Source organism: Triticum urartu, chromosome 6A (genome assembly GCF_056163025.1).
Source record: "Triticum urartu cultivar PI428250 chromosome 6A, HENAU_Tu73, whole genome shotgun sequence".
NCBI lineage: Eukaryota > Viridiplantae > Streptophyta > Magnoliopsida > Poales > Poaceae > Triticum > Triticum urartu.
In genome coordinates, this window is record NC_141878.1 from 526533704 (window position 1) to 526553222 (window position 19519).

At 43.4% G+C, this 19519-nt stretch overlaps 1 protein-coding gene across 1 annotated transcript; it reads right to left on the reverse strand.

Annotated features, from left to right (window-relative positions):
• Positions 1–3235: 3235 nt before the first annotated feature.
• LOC125512547 (peroxidase 31-like) lies at positions 3236–4898 on the reverse strand. Its single transcript, XM_087528609.1, has one exon. It carries the CDS (start codon positions 4773–4775, stop codon positions 3588–3590), a length of 1188 nt encoding a protein of 395 aa, XP_087384735.1. The 5' UTR covers positions 4776–4898; the 3' UTR covers positions 3236–3587.
• Between the last annotated feature and the right edge of the window lie 14621 nt (positions 4899–19519).

Genomic DNA, 19519 nt, shown 5'->3' on the forward strand with positions numbered 1-19519 from the left:
TTTTTTGGAATTGTCAATATACTCGAAAAGTATAAATAGATCCAAAGCAAAGAGTTTTTCCAACTTTTCTGTTATGTTTTCATCTAGGATTTTTTTTAGTTGATCGTTATAGATTAATTCTCCGTGCTTCATTTAGTGTTCATACCAAAAATGCATCCATCCCGCACTAAGTCATAAAATTCTCTAAAAATATAGAGAAAGTTTCAAAAACAAAGAAAAAAAGTGAATCAATTTAGTAGAAAAGTACTCTATCAGATTCGAACCAACGACTTACGTCTTAGCACGAGATTACTCTACCACTAATTTAAAAAGCCCTTTATCGGATTTGAACCGATGACTTATGCCTTACCATGGCATTACTCTACCACTGAGTTAAAAGGGCTTTTTATTTAATTCAAAAATTAGCCACTTGGATTTCCCATTATGGGTCTACTGCATAATGTACATATTATATATATAATATATAGAGATAGAGAGAGAGACATTATGTAGAGATTGTATATGTATATATCGATATCTTGAGAGCTCAAAATAAAATTAATAAAAAAAAACATACCCTACATAACATATCCAACTCTTCTTGGTTCAGGGTTTTCCGTTTCCGAAGACTAGTAAAATAGGCGGATTCTGGAACCCCAAGGATTCAACGGTATATGGATATGGAAAATATAAGATTTCCGATCCTAGCGGGAAAAGGCGGGGAACAGATACCCAATAGGATATAGGATCCTTGGGAGGAACTTTTGGTAATGGCCTTGATCCTCTATGCTATTTTTTATGTGTTCTTAGTTCTATTGAACTTTTTGCATTCTTTTAAACAAGAATCTAATAAACTAGAATTGAGTCAGTGGAAAAAAGGAGAGAGAGGAAAGTGTTAAATGGAGAGAGTCGACTAATCAGAGACTTTTAGGATCTTCTTTACATCAGGTAAATCTGTCGGCCCTGTCCGTTTTTTTCTTTAAGTTACGACTCTTTGCTGCTTACTTCTATCAAGCCATAGGGAAAGTCTATGATGAATTTGGAAAACTCATCTCACTCTTACTCTATGGCTCGGACTTAATGGGGGAAGAAAACATCTTCCATAATTTCTTTTTTGTTCAATTCTGGACAAAAAAGAAAAGGAAAAAAGGAATTTATAGGGACAGTGTTACCCCCTATATCCCCTAGTTTATATTGTAGGAATAATAAAACAATTTAGCAGTCTGACACACTTACGTCCTTGCAAAGTAAATAATTATTATTGTAGTCGTAACCGTAGAATAGGATCCTAATCAAAATAAATACATTTGGTTCAGGCGCTATTAGCATGGTAAGAAAAGATTTTTTTTACAGACCAGAGGGGCTATCTAAATCCTAAAGTAAAGGCGAGCGATCGAAGTAGAAGTACCAACGGCTCAGTGTCATGAACCTTCTCCATCTGATTCAATAAGGGGGAATTAGCCTTCTTGTCAAATGGCTATCCTTGACAAAGGGTACCATTTATACCATAATCTACAATGTAGCGGGTATAGTTTAGTGGTAAAAGTGTGATTCGTTCTATTAATAACTGAATTTGAAATGATATACTTAAGGCATCCTTAAGTTTTTTATTTTTATATTCCGATGAAAACTTTAGTTCTTATAAAGGATTAAATCCTTTTCCTCTCAATAGCATATTGAGGAAGAATATACATTCTGGCGATTTGTATCCAAAGACTAATTTAAATTGCATCCAAAATAAAAATAGGATTATGAGTACAGAGTCGCGAAGCATAATTTTGCATTGGATTAAGTATTCCAATTTTGAAAATATGAGTAAAGGATCTATGGATGAAGATACAAAAAAGTTGATTTCCAATCGTAACTAAATCTTCTTAAAATAAGGAATAAGGAAGCCAAATAGCTAAAAAACGATAGTTTTGGTTTACTAGAACCATCCGCATATTGTTTCAGCTCGGTGGAAACCCAATTCTTTTCCTCAGGATCTCTTGAATGAAATTAGGGAACGAAGTAAGTAGATTAGATGAATTTAGATAGAATTTCTATCTCCTACTCTATAAGGATCATCTAGAAAGCGGAGAGCTTTGGTTCCATTCAAATAGAAAAGCTGACATAGATGTTAAGTGGTGAGAATATCCATAAAGGAGCCGAATGAAATCAAAATTTCATGTTCGGTTTTGAATTAGAGACGTTAAAAATAATCAACCAACGTCGACTATAACCCCTAGCCTTCCAAGCTAACGATGCGGGTTCGATTCCCGCTACCCGCTCCATTCTGTATAAAAGGAGTATTCTATTTGTCTAGACATGTTAGAGGCTTGTATTCAAGCCTTTTTTGTCCACCAGTTTCTGGTACTCCAGAGCGGAGTAGAGCAGTTTGGTAGCTCACGAGGCTCATAACCTTGAGGTCACGGGTTCGATTCCCGTCTCCGCACTTAGCAGTCTGTATAAAAGGACTATTCTATTTCTCTAGATATGTATGGTAGAGGGGCGTATCCAACCCTTTTTTATTCATTAGTTCCCGGCCCTAGAGGGCAAAATTGAGCAGTTTGCGAAGTCACTTGCCTTCAAAAAAAGAAGGCGCAAGGCCTCTCCCTACCCTGCAGAAAATAAAAATGAAACGAAAGGGACAGTCTACCTCTCCCTTCCCTTTAAAAAAAGTTTGCCCGTTGTTTGTCTCAGTTAATACCCAATTTTTGGAGCTCTGTTGGCGAGTTCTATTTCTGCCTCTGGAGCGCCCTCTTTTTTTGAGTGGGATGCAAAGGAAGGGTAAGATAGTAAGGGATACGGCACTAGACTAACACCTAATTAATACTTAATTTAATATAAGTAGTTAAACAGTTAACTAGACTAAACTTTTTATCATAGTACTTTGATAAATTAAGCGGGCGAGCGGCGGGAATCGAACCCGTATCTTCTCCTTGGCAAGGAGATATTTTACCATTGAACTACGCTCGCTACGGTATATATTTTATAGCGTATATCCGCCTGGGTCGACCTTCTATGTCTGGGTCGACCGTTTCATTTCATTTTCTATTATATTAGAGTTTTCCTTTTTTTATTATCTGTCAATGAATATTCTAATGGGAATGGAATTTCATAATACTGAAAGAGAAGAGCTAGCAATTCGGAAGTAGAAATATAAGAACACATATGTTACTACCCACCATGAAGATAGTAACATGCATAATATTTGCATGTTACTTCTCACTATGACCATAGTAACATAGTCTAGCAACATGATAAATCAAGAACACGTAAAAACCAAAAGCTGATTTAATTAAAGGCAAGATATATGATCGAAAGAAGAGGAAAAAATGAATACAAATAAGACATCAATGTCGATTACTTTTTTACCGCACACAAACTAAAGAGATTACTCAATCGAACAAGACCCCTCAAAGAAAAAAAAACTCAATCGAACGAGAATGAATTAAACTTGCTTCACCGGCCGGCCCCGATCCATAACCTTGAGCGCACCCGAAGATATCCCAAGGCCACCCTGTGGAAACTCAACGCGCACAAGCATGCATGCATGCAATGGTCGATGCAGCACGTTTCGTGGTAGGCAGAGACGTCGACGCCGGCGGAACGTATGCACGCATCGATCACAGGGTGTTGGGCCCGTCGTTGTAGGCGTCGCAGCGCCGCCTGATCTCGCCATCGGCGCCGGTCTTGACGCCGTACATGCTGAGCTTCTCCATGGCGCGGGCGAAGTCGTCGAAGAAGGCGGTGTTGTTGGCGGCGTAGCGCTCCACGAGGGGCCTGGTGCGCAGGTCCGACCACATGTCCTCGTCGGTGCTCAGCAGGCCCAGGCCGCGCTCAATGTTCACGTAGTACATGTTGTCGAACTTGCCGGGGGTCATGACGTCGTTGAAGGCGGCGATGGTGGGGTCCTTGAGGTACTCCTTGCAGGCGGCCTGGAGCCCCTTGGCGTAGCCCGGGTTCATGGTCGGGTCGAACGGCGCCGGCTTGCCGGTCTTGTCGCGGTAGTTGTAGATCCTGGACGCGAACTCCTGGCAGTGGGAGAAGCCCAGCGTGTGCGCGCCGGAGAGCGCCACCATCTCCTGCACCGTGAACCCCTTGGCCAGGAAGAGCTCGAGGATGCGCCCCACGGTGAAGTTGGAGTGCGGGAGCTCCACGTCGGGGGCGGTGGGGCTGGAGGAGAGCGAGTCCTTGCGGCCCAGCGGGACCGGGTACCTGGGGCCTCCGGTCATGGTGACCAGCACCCTGGACGCCAGGGCCAGGACGTCGGCGCAGGAAACCACGCCGGGGCACTCCAGCTCCAGGGCCAACTTGGAGCGCACCACGGCGTCGAAGGCGTCGCCGGGGAGGGAGTGGTTGATCTCGGCGTCCTTCTCGGATTTGGCGAAGCGGGTGGGCGCGATCAGCACGGAGGCGTCGCAGCCGGTCACGAAGCAGTCGTGGAAGAAGACGCGAAGCATGCCCGCGGCGGTGGTCGGGTTCGCCATCTGCTTCGACTGGACCACCTCCGCGATGATCCGCTCCGCCCGTGGGCACGTCTGGCTGTAGAAATCGGGCGACAGCTTGGCCGCCGGCCCCCCCGCCGCCGCCTGGGGCACTCCCGGCCCGGCGAGCACTCCTGCCGCCGCCGCTTGGGGCACTCCCGGCCCGGCGCCCATTCCTGCCGCCGCCGCCGCTTGGGGCACTCCCGGCCCGGCGCCCATTCCTGCCACCGACGCCGCTTGGGGCATTTCCGGCCCGGCGCGCACTCCTGCCACCGCGGCGGCGAGGAGGGCGGCCGCGGCCAGGAGGAGGAGGGACAGGCGGCGCATGTCTGCTGCTAGCTGCTTGGTACGTCGATCCTGCGGGTGTGCGGTTCTTGGGTTAACTCGACCCTCTAGGTCCTAGCAGGCGACGTCAGGGCCGGCGAGGTGTGTGGGGGTCCTAGAAATGCGAGGGAGAGGGGAGGAGGGTGGTGGAGTGTTGCAGCGGATGTTTGCCGGAGCCGGTGGAGGAGAGCGAATGGCGGGAACGGAGTTGGCGGGGAGTGCTCCTAGGCGGAACAAGAGGCCGGAGAGGCAGAGCAGACATGCATGCACCATCTACTAGTACGAACGAAGTAGCGTGTCCGTCGCTCTGTTTCTTTTACTACCTTTAGGCCTCCTTCTAGAGATATGATTCTTATAAAATTATTTTCTTTAGAGCCCTTTGGTTCATAAGAATGAATTCCTATTTCTACATAGGATTAGTTCCTATCCTCCACATTTCATAAGAAAATAAAAATGAGTCTAGACTCAATGGAAAAATTCTTTTGGTGTCAACTAAATGACATCTCGTTTCCTATTCCTACTCATAGGATTTGAGATACACGTCATCTCATTCCTACAAAATTTCTATTCCTACGATAATCCTATCCTATGAACCAAAAGAGTAGCCTTATCTGACTGCTAAGCTGCGCTGTTTGCTTTCAAAAAGAAAAAAAAACTAGCTGGGCTGTTAGCCTGTTATTTTTTTAGAAACACATGTAACTTTATTCACACTTGTAATTGTTACAGGTACACCGATTTTGATCTAAGACCCAAGAAAATACAGAGTAACTCCTATGAGTGGAATTACAATGAAATCTCTTGAAAACATCTTCTTCATGGTATCAATCTCTACTCAAAGAAATGCTCCAAAACTTCGGTAAAGAGGCTGCAATTAGACTGGAGCAACGATGTTGTCACTCTTTCACCTGCACGAAAATTACCAGTAATGTTTTTTGAAAGTGCCTTGAATCGCCCATTCAAAAAGATGGGAAGCCTTGATCGATGAACGTACTTGTGCCGGAGATGACCCCTAGAAGTGCAGGCCGTCAAATCGCTATATCTTCATCATGATGTCGATAAAAGATCCACAAAGAATCAGACCAGCAAAAAAGCTTGACACAACAATACAAACTCATCACATCCGAATACTCGGATCTGCAAGGACAGAAAACTCTCTAATCTCATGGCACCGCAAAAAAATTAGAGAAAATTTATTCTCACAAAACTATGATTATCACTAGACGTTGACGAAGAACATAGATATCTTGAAGATCCAAGGTCCCCCCACCTCTCAACGCCAAGATGGCAGCCGGAGGCGTGGGGACCTAAATTTCTCAGATGCGGCGGCGGCACAGGAACGGGAGACCCTAGCTTTAGGTAGGTCTCGCCTGTTAGCCACTTACTTACATTGTTGCATTCAATTTCATACCTAAAGGGCATGTTTCGTTACCCGCGTCATCCCAAACAAACCCAATGGGTGCAAGAAAATCGCGTTTGGTATCATATAATGGGGCTTGGCTCGCACGAGCATAGGCCTTAAAGTAGCCCATAACTTGGCTCGCTAGGAACGCTCGAATCTGCCGTTTCCAGCGGGCCAGGTTGAGTCAAGCGCAAAAAAGTGAGCGACTGAGCGGTGTGCGCGACAGTGCTGTGGAAACTAGACACGGAGATGTCAGGAGGCCGAAATGTGCCGGCGCGGGATGACCTCACCCCCCATTTACTCGCTCACCTCTTGCTCTAAGACTAGCCCATTCTTGGTTCTTGCACCGGCGACGACGACGACTCAGATTTGCGCAAGCAATGGCGATAGCATCATTCTCTGGCAGTAGGAGCTGCTTCTCCCCATCATCTTAGCTCTCGTTCTCCTCGTCCTAGCCATGGCCCTCCAGTCCTCGTCGACTATGAAGCTGGTAAGCAGCATATACAACCCCATCCTCTGTTCATTCTCTAGATTCAACCATTGCCGATACATCCAGATAAATGAATGTCAAGGTCGGTATAGATGAACAGACGAAGCTGACAATTCGGTCAACAACACTCATAGCTGTGATTCAGGCCTGACTCATGTTTGTTTACCAAAGAGAAATTCGTCGTAGTCAACAACCTGTCATTAGGTATGGTCCAATGTTCATCCGAGATAGGGAGATGATGGCCAATCTGAACTACATCTACAATAGCGACGACATATAGAGGCTGTGAACATGCTTCGAATGCGAAGAACATCTTTTGCCATGCTTGTGGAGACCTTTAGGAACATGAGGCTACTAGAAGAAAACATGCACACCTCTCGAAGAGCAAGTTGCCATGTTCCTTCATGTCGTCGGTCATAATCAGAGGTTTAGGGTTATTCACAACACCTTCAGGAGATCCAATGAGACAATCATGGTATTTGAAGCAAGTATTGTATGATATTGGGGAGCTCAAAGGAGACATGATCAAAGCACCAACCGGGCAAAGTCCCAGTTAAATTCGCACGAGCCCAAGATGGTATTTGTCTTTAATGTGAACACTACTCGTATTTCATGCCATAACATGCTTGCAATATTGTCACACAACCATAAGAATATGTTTTCATGCCATCACATGATTGTATTGGTGCCATAGATGGTATTCATATCACACTAGAGTGTTGAGGACATAGGTCACACCATACAGGTGTAGAAAGCACTACCAAGCCAGAATGTGCTTGTTGTTGTTGACTTATATCTGAAGTTCACATATGTGTTAGTTGGCCGGGGAGAATCATCATGTGATGCTAACATTCTTGTTGACAACAGCGTAATGCCTGATGACATCAATATCCTTGATGAAAGTTCTACCTAGGAGATGATGGATATGCATCACTAGTAGGAAACGAGCCATCAGTCCCGGTTCTAGAGGGCCTTTAGTCCCGGTTCTACAACCGGGACTAAGCAATCGGGACTAAATGCCCACACTTTTAGTCCCGGTTGTGCCACGTGGCCGCTATGGGGAGCGCAGGCATGAGGACCTTTAGTGCCGGTTGGTAACACCGACTGAGACTAAAAGGCAGCCACGCGTTAGCCCCTACAAAGCACTGGGGTTTTTGAAAGGAGGAGTTTAGGGTTTTGGAGGGTTTAGGGGTTTCATTTTGTGTTTCCTCCTTTTATTTTTGTGTTTACCATTCAACTCTTTTATATGTAGGGTTTTCATTTTTATTTTATGTCTTCCATTCAACTCGACACTAGCTAGCTACTACATATACATATAGCAATGAAGGAACCATTACACCAACATCGTCATGAATATAGAGAGAAGTGACCTCTCTTTCTCCGTGTTTGGTCGAACAACAACTTTTCGTATATCTATTTCGACGCTACTACATATAGTACACGTTTATGCATATATACAATATAACATCTCTTACGATCCCTAGCTAGCTAATATCTAATTACCAAACTCAAATTTCATAACCCGATGGTATTCTCCGTGTGTAGGTATGACCTCTTCAACAAGGAATCCCGCCAATTCCTCTTGAATTGCTCGTATGCAATCATGTGGTAGGAGTTCGTCCTGCTTCCATAGGATCTAATTTAAAGAAGGGGACTAGTCATTCTATGTATCCCCGAGTCCAAGACAATTACTAGTCCCGCATCAAGTGTAATAACTAGCAGAATAAAGTAGAACCTACGCACGCATAACTCATCAATTACACTTAACCTCGAGTTAGCAAAACAGAATGTGCACAAGACAATAATACTCACCGAAGTTGTAAGGAAATAGTATTTCCCTTATGGTTTGTTGTTGAATTAACTCCTTTAGCAAGTATTTCTCTCTATCCTCGGCCATGTGTTTTACCGTATACTCATTTACGGTATTTGGGTTAATGAACCCAATGTCATAGATTTGTCCTCTTTTTCATTCGAGGATCTTCAATCTGCATAATGTAGTGAGGATAATTATGCATACAATGAACAAGCTGAGCTAGAGACTTAATTACAGAAATAATACTTACAGACAATAGCAACTGACGATAGTTTTGTCGAGGGCGTCTTGATTGAATAACTGAAAGAATTCATCAAATTCAATGTACAACGCCTTGACTCCATTGAAAAAAATGCTCATATTTAATTCCCACGAAGATACTGTTCCTCCCATCCTTGCAGGCTTTCATGTACCACTGATGCAATTTTCGCATTTGTGTTGTTAGATGCGAGAGCTCCTAGGGTCTGACGTGAGGCTTCCCGTGCTCGAATCTAAAGGCTAACTTAGCCATTTCGAACTGTACCTCATCGCCTAAGTAATCACCAAGAGTGTAACCAGGATGAGTGGCCGCTACCCCCGGATCATTAGAGATATCGGTAAGCACCTTGAGCGGGGGGCATGATTGTTTTTCCTGTTCTCCGAGCTGGGGACTTTTTTCCCACTTCTTGCACCACTGCTACTTCCCGACCGCTTCACTTGATCAAATGTCTTTACAATACAGCGGTCATAGTGTGATAGCAGCGGAGGCGGTGGTGGTCGTGTAAGGTTATCCAGACAACGGTTCACTTTTATCGGATCAATTTTCTCCTTTGGATCTAGACGTTTCGGTGCAAACTGGCATTTCACATTGACATCCACGATATCATTAATTTCCTCCTCAGTCATGTCATATGGTAACTTGGTAGGAGCCTTCTTGACGCTTGTACCTGCTCTGGATTTCTTCGCTGTTGTACTGCTAGCCGCCGGAGCGGCGGCGGTTCTCTTTCGCCGGTGCTGAGGCGGTGGAGGAGGCGGAGTCAGCTGATGCGGCGAATTCTACCGAGGGGCCTCCTCTGGCGGAGTCCGCTGAGGCAACGGAGGATTTTGCTGAGGGGCCTCCTCCGGCGGAGTCCGCCGAGGCATCAAAGTGTGCTGACGCAGCGGAGACGGCTGAGGCAACGGAGATAGAGTTGGACTATGAGGAGTCTGCTGAGGGGCCTCCTTCGGCCGAGTCTGCTGACGCGGCGGCCAGTGTGGCAGCACGATGTGTTCCTTTCTCCATAGAATGGTAGTCCTTATGGCATCTCTCATATGATTCTCCCCTTCACCTGTAGGGTACTCAAGCTCCAGCTCCTCAAATCCATTCATAACTTTATCCACCCCGACAACAGCAAAGCCATTTGAAATCGAAGAGCAATGGAAAGTTCCATCAGGTCCACGAGGTAAGGCATAGCCGACCGCCACCTTCATGGTTATGTTCATGCATTTCGCATGTAGATCACAATGTTCCTTCTCTGTGATATTGTCGGTGCAACAAACCCCGGGTCTGTTGCCCAGACTGTGCATAGGCACGGGAGCAAGATTACATCACCAGGATCAGGCCAAAGTACGGGAGGTCAAGATCTTCAAAGGACCAATGTGCAGATCAATAGGACCAAGACCAAGCCAGAGAGGTGAGAAACCACCAGGAGAAAAACCTCCCTTGCCAGGCAGGCGAGCCTGGTGAGGACGGGGCCACCCCCAGAAGAAAACCTCCAAGATGCCCCGGCAGGGCCTGCAGGGACTCGCGGAGGCTGAGCCACCTCACCGAACCACCTCACTGTTGGGGAACGTAGTAATTCAAAAAAATTCCTACGATCACGCAAGATCTATCTAGGAGATGCATAGGAACGAGATGGGAGAGTGTGTCCACGTACCCTCGTAGACTGAAAGCGGAAGCGTTTAGTAACGCGGTTGATGTAGTCGAACGTCTTCACGATCCAACCGATCCAAGTACCGAACGTACGCACCTCCGTGTTCAGCACACGTTCAGCACGATCACGTCCCTCGAGCTCTTGATCCAGTTGAGGGTCGAGGGAGAGTTCCGTCAGCACAACGGTGTGGCGACGGTGATGATGAAGTTAAGCGCGCAGGGCTTCGCCTAAGCACTACGACGATATGACCGAGGTGTTAAACTGTGGAGGGGGGCACCGCACACGGCTAAGCGATTGTCTATTATGCTTTGGGGTGCCCCCTTGGCGATGTATATAAAGGAGGAGAGGGAGGAGGCCGGCGACCAAGGAGGGCGCGCCAAGAGGGGAGTCCAACTAGGATTCCAAATCCTAGTTGGATTCCCTTTCCTATTCCAAGAGGGGGAAGGAGGGAAGGAGAGGGAGAGGGAAAGGAAAGAGGGGGCCGCCCCCCTCCCCTTAGTCCAATTCGGACTGCCTTGGGGGGGGGGGGGCGCCACCTTGTGGCCTGACCTCTCCTACTCCCTTACGGCCCATTAAGGCCCAATACTTCCTTGGGGGGTTCCGGTAACCCCTCGGTACCCCAAAAATATCCGAACCTTTCTGAAACCATTCCGGTGTCCGAATACCTTCGTCCAATATATCAATCTTTACCTCTTGACCATTTCGAGACTCCTTGTCATGTCTGTGATCTCATCCGGGACTCCGAACAAACTTCGATCATCAAATCACATAACTCATAATACAAATCGTCATCGAACGTTAAGCGTGCGGACCCTACGGGTTCGAGAACTATGTAGACATGACCGAGACACATCTCCAGTCAATAACCAATAGCGAAACCTGGATGCTCATATTGGCTCTTACATATTGTATGAAGATCTTTATCGGTCAAACCGCATAACAACATACGTTGTTCCCTTTGTCATCGGTATGTTACTTGCCCGAGATTCGATCGTCGGTATCATCATACTGATACGTCTCCAACGTATCTATAATTTTTGATTGCTCCATGCTATATTATATACTGTTTTGGACATTATTGGGCTTTATTTTCCACTTTTATAATACTTTTGGGACTAACCTATTAACCGGAGGCCCAGCCCAGAATTGCTGTTTTTTTGCCTATTTCAGTGTTTCGAAGAAAAGGAATATCAAACGGAGTCGAAACGGAATGAAACCAACTAGAGAAGTTATTTTTGGAAGGAAAGCTACCAGAAAAGCTTGGAGTGCATGTCAGGAAAGAAGGGAGGTGGCCACGAGGGTGGGGGGCGCGCCCCCCCTAGGGCGCGCCCCCTGCCTCGTGGGCCCCCCCGAAGCTCCACCGACGTACTTCTTTCACCCATATATACCCATGTACCCGAAAACTTCCGAAGAATAGAATAGATCGGGATTTCCGCCGCCACATGCCTCTGTAGCCACCAAAAGTAAATCGGGACCCTGTTCCGGCACCCTGCCGGAGGGGGGAACCCTCACCGGTGGCCATCTTCATCATCCCGGCGCTCTCCATGATGAGGAGGGACTAGTTCACCCTCGGGGCTGAGGGTATGTACCAGTAGCTATGTGTTTGATCTCTCTCTCTCTCTCTCTCTCGTGTTCTTGGTTTGGCATGATCTTGATGTATCGCGAGCTTTGCTATTATAGTTGGATCTTATGTTGCTTCTCCCCCTCTACTCTCTTGTAATGGATTGAGTTTTCCCTTTGAAGTTATCTTATCAGATTGAGTCTTTAATGATTTGAGAACACTTGATGTATGTCTTGCCATGCGTATCTGTGGTGACAATGGGATATCACGTGACTCACTTGATGTATGTTTTGGTGATCAACTTGCGGGTTCCGCCCATGAACCTATGCATAGGGGTTGGCATACATTTTCGTCATGATTCTCTGGTAGAAACTTTGGGGCACTCTTTGAGGTTCTATGTGTTGGTTGAATAGATGAATCTGACATTGTGTGATGCATATCATATAATCATACCCACGGATACTTGAGGTGACATTGGAGTATCTAGGTGATGTTACGGTTTTGGTTGATTTGTCTCTTAAGGTGTTATTCTAGTACGAACTCTAGGGCTGTTTGTGACACTTATAGGAATGGCCCAACGGATTGATTGGAAAGAATAACTTTGAGGTGGTTTCGTACCCTACCATAATCTCTTCGTTTGTTCTCCGCTATTAGTGACTTTGGAGTGACTCTTTGTTGCATGTTGAGGGATAGTTATATGATCCAATTATGTTATTATTGTTGAGAGAACTTGCACTAGTGAAAGTATGAACCCTAGGCCTTGTTTCCTACCATTGCAATACCGTTTACGCTCACTTTTATCATTAGTTACCTTGCTGTTTTTATATTTTCAGATTACAAAAACCTATATCTACCATCCATATTGCACTTGTATCACCATCTCTTCGCCGAACTAGTGCACCTATACAATTTACCATTGTATTGGGTGTGTTGGGGACACAAGAGACTCTTTGTTATTTGGTTGCAGGGTTGCTTGAGAGAGACCATCTTCATCCTACGCCTCCCACGGATTGATAAACCTTAGGTCATCCACTTGAGGGAAATTTGCTACTGTCCTACAAACCTCTGCACTTGGAGGCCCAACAACGTCTACAAGAAGAAGGTTGTGTAGTAGACATCAAGCTCTTTTCTGGCGCCGTTGCCGGGGAGGCTAGGTAAGCGGCACTCACACCCTGTCAACTAAGCTAGTTTCTGGCGCCGTTGCCGGGGAGGTGAGTGCTTGAAGGTATATCTTTAGATCTTGCAATCGAATCTTTTTGTTTCTTGTTTTAGCACTAGTTTAGTTTATAAAAGAAAAATACAAAAAAATGGAATTAAGGTTGCCTCATATGCTTCATCTTTTTAATATCTTTCGTGAAAATGATGGAAAGGAAAATTGTGCTCAAGTGCTAGAAGAAGAATGCATTAGAATATTTGGCACTAAATATTTATATGATGAGCATGATTTCAATGTTGTTAGTATGAATTCCTTAAATATCCATGATGCTAATGATATGCAAAGCCACAAGCTTGGGGAAGCTGTGTTTGATGATGATGATATTTTTTGTCCCCCAAGCTTTGATGAGCAAATTTACTATGATGAAAGCATGCCTCCTATCTATGATGATTATTATGATGACAAGTATGCTATAAAGAATAATGATAACCATGAAACTTGTCATCTTGATCTTAATTTTCAATCACATGATAGTTGTTTTGTTGAGTTTACTCCCACTGTTCCGAATGATAAGAATTTTGCTTATGTGGAGAGTAGTAAATTTTCTATGCAAGTAGATCATGAAAAGAATGCTTTAGGTGCTGATTATATTGTTGAATTCATTCATGATGCTACTGAAAATTATTATGATGGAGGAATATATGCTTGTAGGAATTGCAATAATATCAAGTTTCCTCTCTATGTGCTTAAAGTTTTGAAGTTATGCTTGTTTTGCCTTCCTATGCAAGTTGATTCTTGTTCCCATAAGTTGTTTGCTCACAAAATCCCTATGCATATGAAGTGGGTTAGACTTAAATGTGCTAGTCATATTTTTCATGATGCTCCCTTTATGTTTCAATTCTTATCTTTTATGTGAGCATCATTGAAATCATCATGCCTAGCTAGGGGCGTTAAACGATAGCGCTTGTTGGGAGGCAACCCAATTTTATTTTAGTTTCTTGATTTTTGGTTCTGTTTATTAATAAATAATCCATCTAGCTTCTGTTTAGATGTGGTTTTGTGTTTTAATTAGTGTTTGTGCCAAGTAGAACCTTTGGGAAGACTTGGGTGAAGTCTTTATGATCATGCTGTAAAAAAGCAGAAACTTTAGCACTCATGAGATTAGCTTCAACTTTTTACTGGAGAGTGCTATTTAGTTGATTCTTTTTGAATATGATTACTAGACAAATTCCTCAGGTCCACCAATTTATTCTAGAATTTTTGGAGCTCCAGAAGTATACGTTTGATACAGATTACTACAGACTGTTCTGTTTTTGACAGATTCTGTTTTTCGTGTGTTGTTTGCTTATTTTGATGAATCTATGGCTAGTAAGATAGTTTATAAACCATAGAGAAGTTTAAATACAGTAGTTTTAACACCAATATAAATAAATAATGAGTTAATTACAGTACCATGAAGTGGTGTTTTGTTTTCTTTCGCTAATGGAGCTCACGAGATTTTCTGTTAAGTTTTGTGTTGTGAAGTTTTCAAGTTTTGGGTAAAGATTCGATGGACTATGGAATAAGTAGGGGCAGGAGCCTATGATTGGGGATGCCCAAGGAACCCCAAGATAATATTCTAGGATAACCAAGAGCCTAAGCTTGGGGGTGCCCCGGATGGCATCCCCTCTTTCGTCTTCGTTCATCGGTAACTTTACTTGGAGCTATATTTTTATTCACCACATGATATGTGTTTTGCTTGGAGCGTCATTTTATTTTGTTAGTATTTGCTTGCTGTTACTTAGAATAATGTTTTGCATCTTTATTTGCAATAGAAATGTCAAAAATAGCGTTTACCATGCTTATTTTGCAAGTATACCTGTTGCTGTTTCAAAACAGAAAGTTTACCACTGTTGCAAAAATTCCCTAGAAAAGTAAGAATGTGATAAAATGTTGAAACCTTTTGAATATTAAGATCTGATAAATTTACTACAGTGGGAATTTTCTTTCATAATTTTTGGAGTTAGGGAAGTATGATGAATCTTGCATTCTTTACAGACTGTACTGTTTTGGCAGATTGCTGTTATGTTTGCTTGTTTAATGATTCTATTTGAGGATAGGGCTATTAAATATGCAGAGGCATTTAGTATGCAGTGTTGAATAATAATTTTTGTGATTTTGTACATTATAGAATGATAAGGTTTTTGCATTGGCTTATACTAACTTATCTCACGAGTTCTTGTTGAGTTTGGTGTGGATGAAGCTTTTGAGATTTAGGAAACCGTGATATAAAAGGAATTAAGGAGACACAAAAGCTCAAGCTTGGGGATGCACAAGGCACCCCAATATAATATTTCAAGAAGTCTCAAGCATCTAAGCTTGGGGATGCCCCGGTAGGCATCCCACCTTTCTTCTTCAACAATTATCGGTTAGTATCGGTTGAACCTAAGTTTTTGCTTCTTCACATGATGTGTGCTATCCTTGAAATGTCATTTTATTTTGTTTTGCTTGCTGCTTGAATAAAATACATTAAATCTGAAATTATTAAATGGGAGAGTCTTCACATAGTTGCATAATTATCCGACTACTCATTGATCTTCACTTATATCTTTCGGAGTAGTTTGTCGTTTGCTCTAGTGGTTCACTTATATCTTTTAGAGCACAATGGTGATTTTATTTTGAAGAAATAGATGATCTCTCATGCTTCACTTAGATTATTTTGAGAGTCTTAAATAGCATGGTAATTTGCTTAATCCTAATATGCTAGGTATTCACGACTAGTAAAAACTTTCTTATGAGTGTGTTGAATACTAAGAGAAGTTTGATGCTTGATGATTGTTTTGAGATATGGAGGTGATAATATCAAAGTCGTGCTAGTTGAGTAGTTGTGAATTTGAGAAATGCTTGTGTTGAAGTTTGCAAGTCTCGTAGCATGCACGTATGGTAAACGTTATGTAACAAATTTGAAACATGAGGTGTTATTTGATTGTCCTCCTTATGAGTGGCGGTCGGGGACGAGCGATGGTCTTTTCCTACCAATCTATCCCCATAGGAGCATGCGCGTAGTGCTTTGGTTTTTGATGGCTTGTAGATTTTTGCAATAAGTATGTGAGTTTTTTATGACTAATGTTGAGTCCATGGATTATACGCACTCTCACCCTTCCATCATTGCTAGCCTCTTCGGTACCGTGCATTGCCCTTTCTCACATCGAGATTTGGTGCAAACTTCGCCGGTGCATCCAAACCCCGTGATATGATACGCTCTTTCACACATAAACCTCCTTATATCTTCCTCAAAACAGCCACCATACCTACCTATTATGGCATTTCCATAGCCATTCCGAGATATATTGCCATGCAACTTTCCACCATTCCATTTATCATGACACATTCATCATTGTCATATTGCTAGCATGATCATGTAGTTGACATAGTATTTGTGGCAAAGCCACCGTTCATAATTCTTTCATACATGTCACTCTTGATTCGTTGCATATCCCGGTACACCGCCGGAGGCATTCATATAGAGTCATACTTTGTTCTAATATCGAGTTGTAATCATTGAGTTGTAAATAAATATAAGTATGATGATCATCATTTTCTAGAGCATTGTCCCATGTGAGGTTTAAAAAAAAGAAGAGGCCAAAGGAGCCTAAATAAAAAAAGAGGCCAAAGGAGTCCACATAAAAAAATGAGAGAAAAAGAGAGAAGGGACAATGTTACTATCCTTTGCCACACTTGTGCTTCAAAGTAGCACCGTAATCTTCATGATAAAGAGTCTCTTGTTTTGTCACTTTCATATACTAGTGGGAATTTTTCATTATAGAACTTGGCTTGTATATTCCAACGATGGGCCTCCTCAAGTGCCCTAGGTCTTCGTGAGCAAGCAAGTTGGATGCACACCCACTTAGTTTCTTTTGCTGAGCTTTCATACATTTATAGCTCTAGTGCATCCGTTACATGGCAATCCCTACTCCTTGCATTAACACCAATCGATGGGCATCTCCATAGCCCATTGATTAGCCTCGTTGATGTGAGATCTTCTCCTTTTTTGTCTTCTCCACATAACCCCCATCATCATATTCTATTCCACCCATAGTGCTATGTCCATGGCTCGCGCTCATATATTGCATGAAAGTTTATAGGTTTGAGATTATTAAAGTATGAAACAATTGCTTGGCTTGTCATCGGGGTTGTGCATGATGAGAGCATTCTTGTGTGACGAAAATGGAGCATGACTAAACTATATGATTTTGTAGGGATGAACTTTCTTTGGCCATGTTATTTTGAGAGGACATAATTGCTTAGTTAGTATGCTTGAAGTATTATTATTTTTATGTCAATATGAACTTTTATCTTGAATCTTTCGGATCTGAATATTCATACCACAATTAAGAAGAATTACAATGAAATTATGCCAACTAGCATTCCAAATCAAAAATTATCTTTTTTATCATTTACCTACTCGAGGACGAGCAGGAATTAAGCTTGGGGATGCTTGATACGTCTCCAACGTATCTATAATTTTTGATTGCTCCATGCTATATTATGTACTGTTTTGGACATTATTGGGCTTTATTTTCCACTTTTATATTACTTTTGGGACTAACCTATTAACCGGAGGCCCAGCCCAGAATTGATGTTTCTTTTGCCTATTTCAGTGTTTCGAGGAAAAGGAATATCAAACGGAGTCAAAACGAAATGAAACCAACTGGAGAAGTTATTTTTGGAAGGAAAGCTATCGGAAAAGCTTGGAGTGCATGTCAGGAAAGAAGGGAGGTGGCCACGAGGGTGGGTGGCGCCCCCCTAGGGCGCGCCCCCTGCCTCGTGGGCCCCCCAAAGCTCCACCGACGTACTTCTTTCACCCATATATACCCACGCACCCTAAAACTTCCGAAGAACAGAATAGATCGGGAGTTCCGCTGCCACAAGCCTCTGTAGCCACCAAAAGTCAATCGGGACCCTGTTCCGGCACCCTGCCGGAGGGGGGAACCCTCACCGGTGGCCATATTCATCATCCCGGCACTCTCCATGACGAGGAGGGAGTAGTTCACCCTCGGGGCTGAGGGTATGTACCAGTAGCTATGTGTTTGATCTCTCTCTCATGTTCTTGATTTGGCACGATCTTGATGTATCGCGAGCTTTGCTATTATAGTTGGATCTTATGTTGCTTCTCCCCCTCTACTCTCTTGTAATGGATTGAGTTTTCCCTTTGAAGTTATCTTATCGGATTGAGTCTTTAATGATTTGAGAACACTTGATGTATGTCTTGCCGTGCGTATCTGTGGTGACAATGGGATATCACGTTACTCACTTGATGTATGTTTTGGTGATCAACTTGCGGGTTCCGCCCATGAACCTATGCATAGGGGTTGGCACACGTTTTCGTCGTGATTCTCCGGTAGAAACTTTGGGGCACTCTTTGAGGTTCTATGTATTGGTTGAATAGATGAATCTGAGATTGTGTGATGCATATTGCATAATCATACCCACGGATACCTGAGGTGACATTGGAGTATCTAGGTGACATGAGGGTTTTGGTTGATTTTTGTCTTAAGGTGTTATTCTAGTACGAACTCTAGGGCTGTTTGTGACACTTATAGGAATAGCCCAACGGATTGATTGGAAAGAATAACTTTGAGGTGGTTTCGTACCCTACCATAATCTCTTCGTTTGTTCTCCGCTATTAGTGACTTTGGAGTGACTCTTTATTGCATGTTGAGGGATAGTTATATGATCCAATTATGTTATTATTGTTGAGAGAACTTGCACTAGTGAAAGTATGACCCCTAGGCCTTGTTTCCTACCATTGCAATACCATTTATGCTCACTTTTATTATTAGTTACCTTGCTGTTTTTATATTTTCAGATTACAAAAAACCTATATCTACCATCCATATTGCACTTGTATCACCATCTCTTCGCCGAACTAGTGCACCTATACAATTTACCATTGTATTGGGTGTGTTGGGGACACAAGAGACTCTTTGTTATTTGGTTGCAGGGTTGCTTGAGAGAGACCATCTTCATCCTACGCCTCCCACGGATTGATAAACCTTAGGTCATCCACTTGAGGGAAATTTGCTACTGTCCTACAAACCTCTGCACTTGGAGGCCCAACAACATCTACAAGAAGAAGGTTGTGTAGTAGACATCACGTACCTAGTTCAATCTCATTACCGGCAAGTCTCTTTACTCGTTCCATAATGCATTATCCCGTAACTAACTCATTAGTCACATTGCTTGCAAGGCTTATAGTGATGTGCATTACCGAGAGGGCCCAGAGATACCTCTCCGATACATGGAGTGACAAATCCTAATCTTGATCTATGCCAACTCAACAAACACCTTCGGAGACACCTGTAGAGCATCTTTATAATCACCCAGTTACGTTGTGACGTTTGATAGCACACAAGGTGTTCCTCCGGTATTCGGGAGTTGCATAATCTCATAGTCA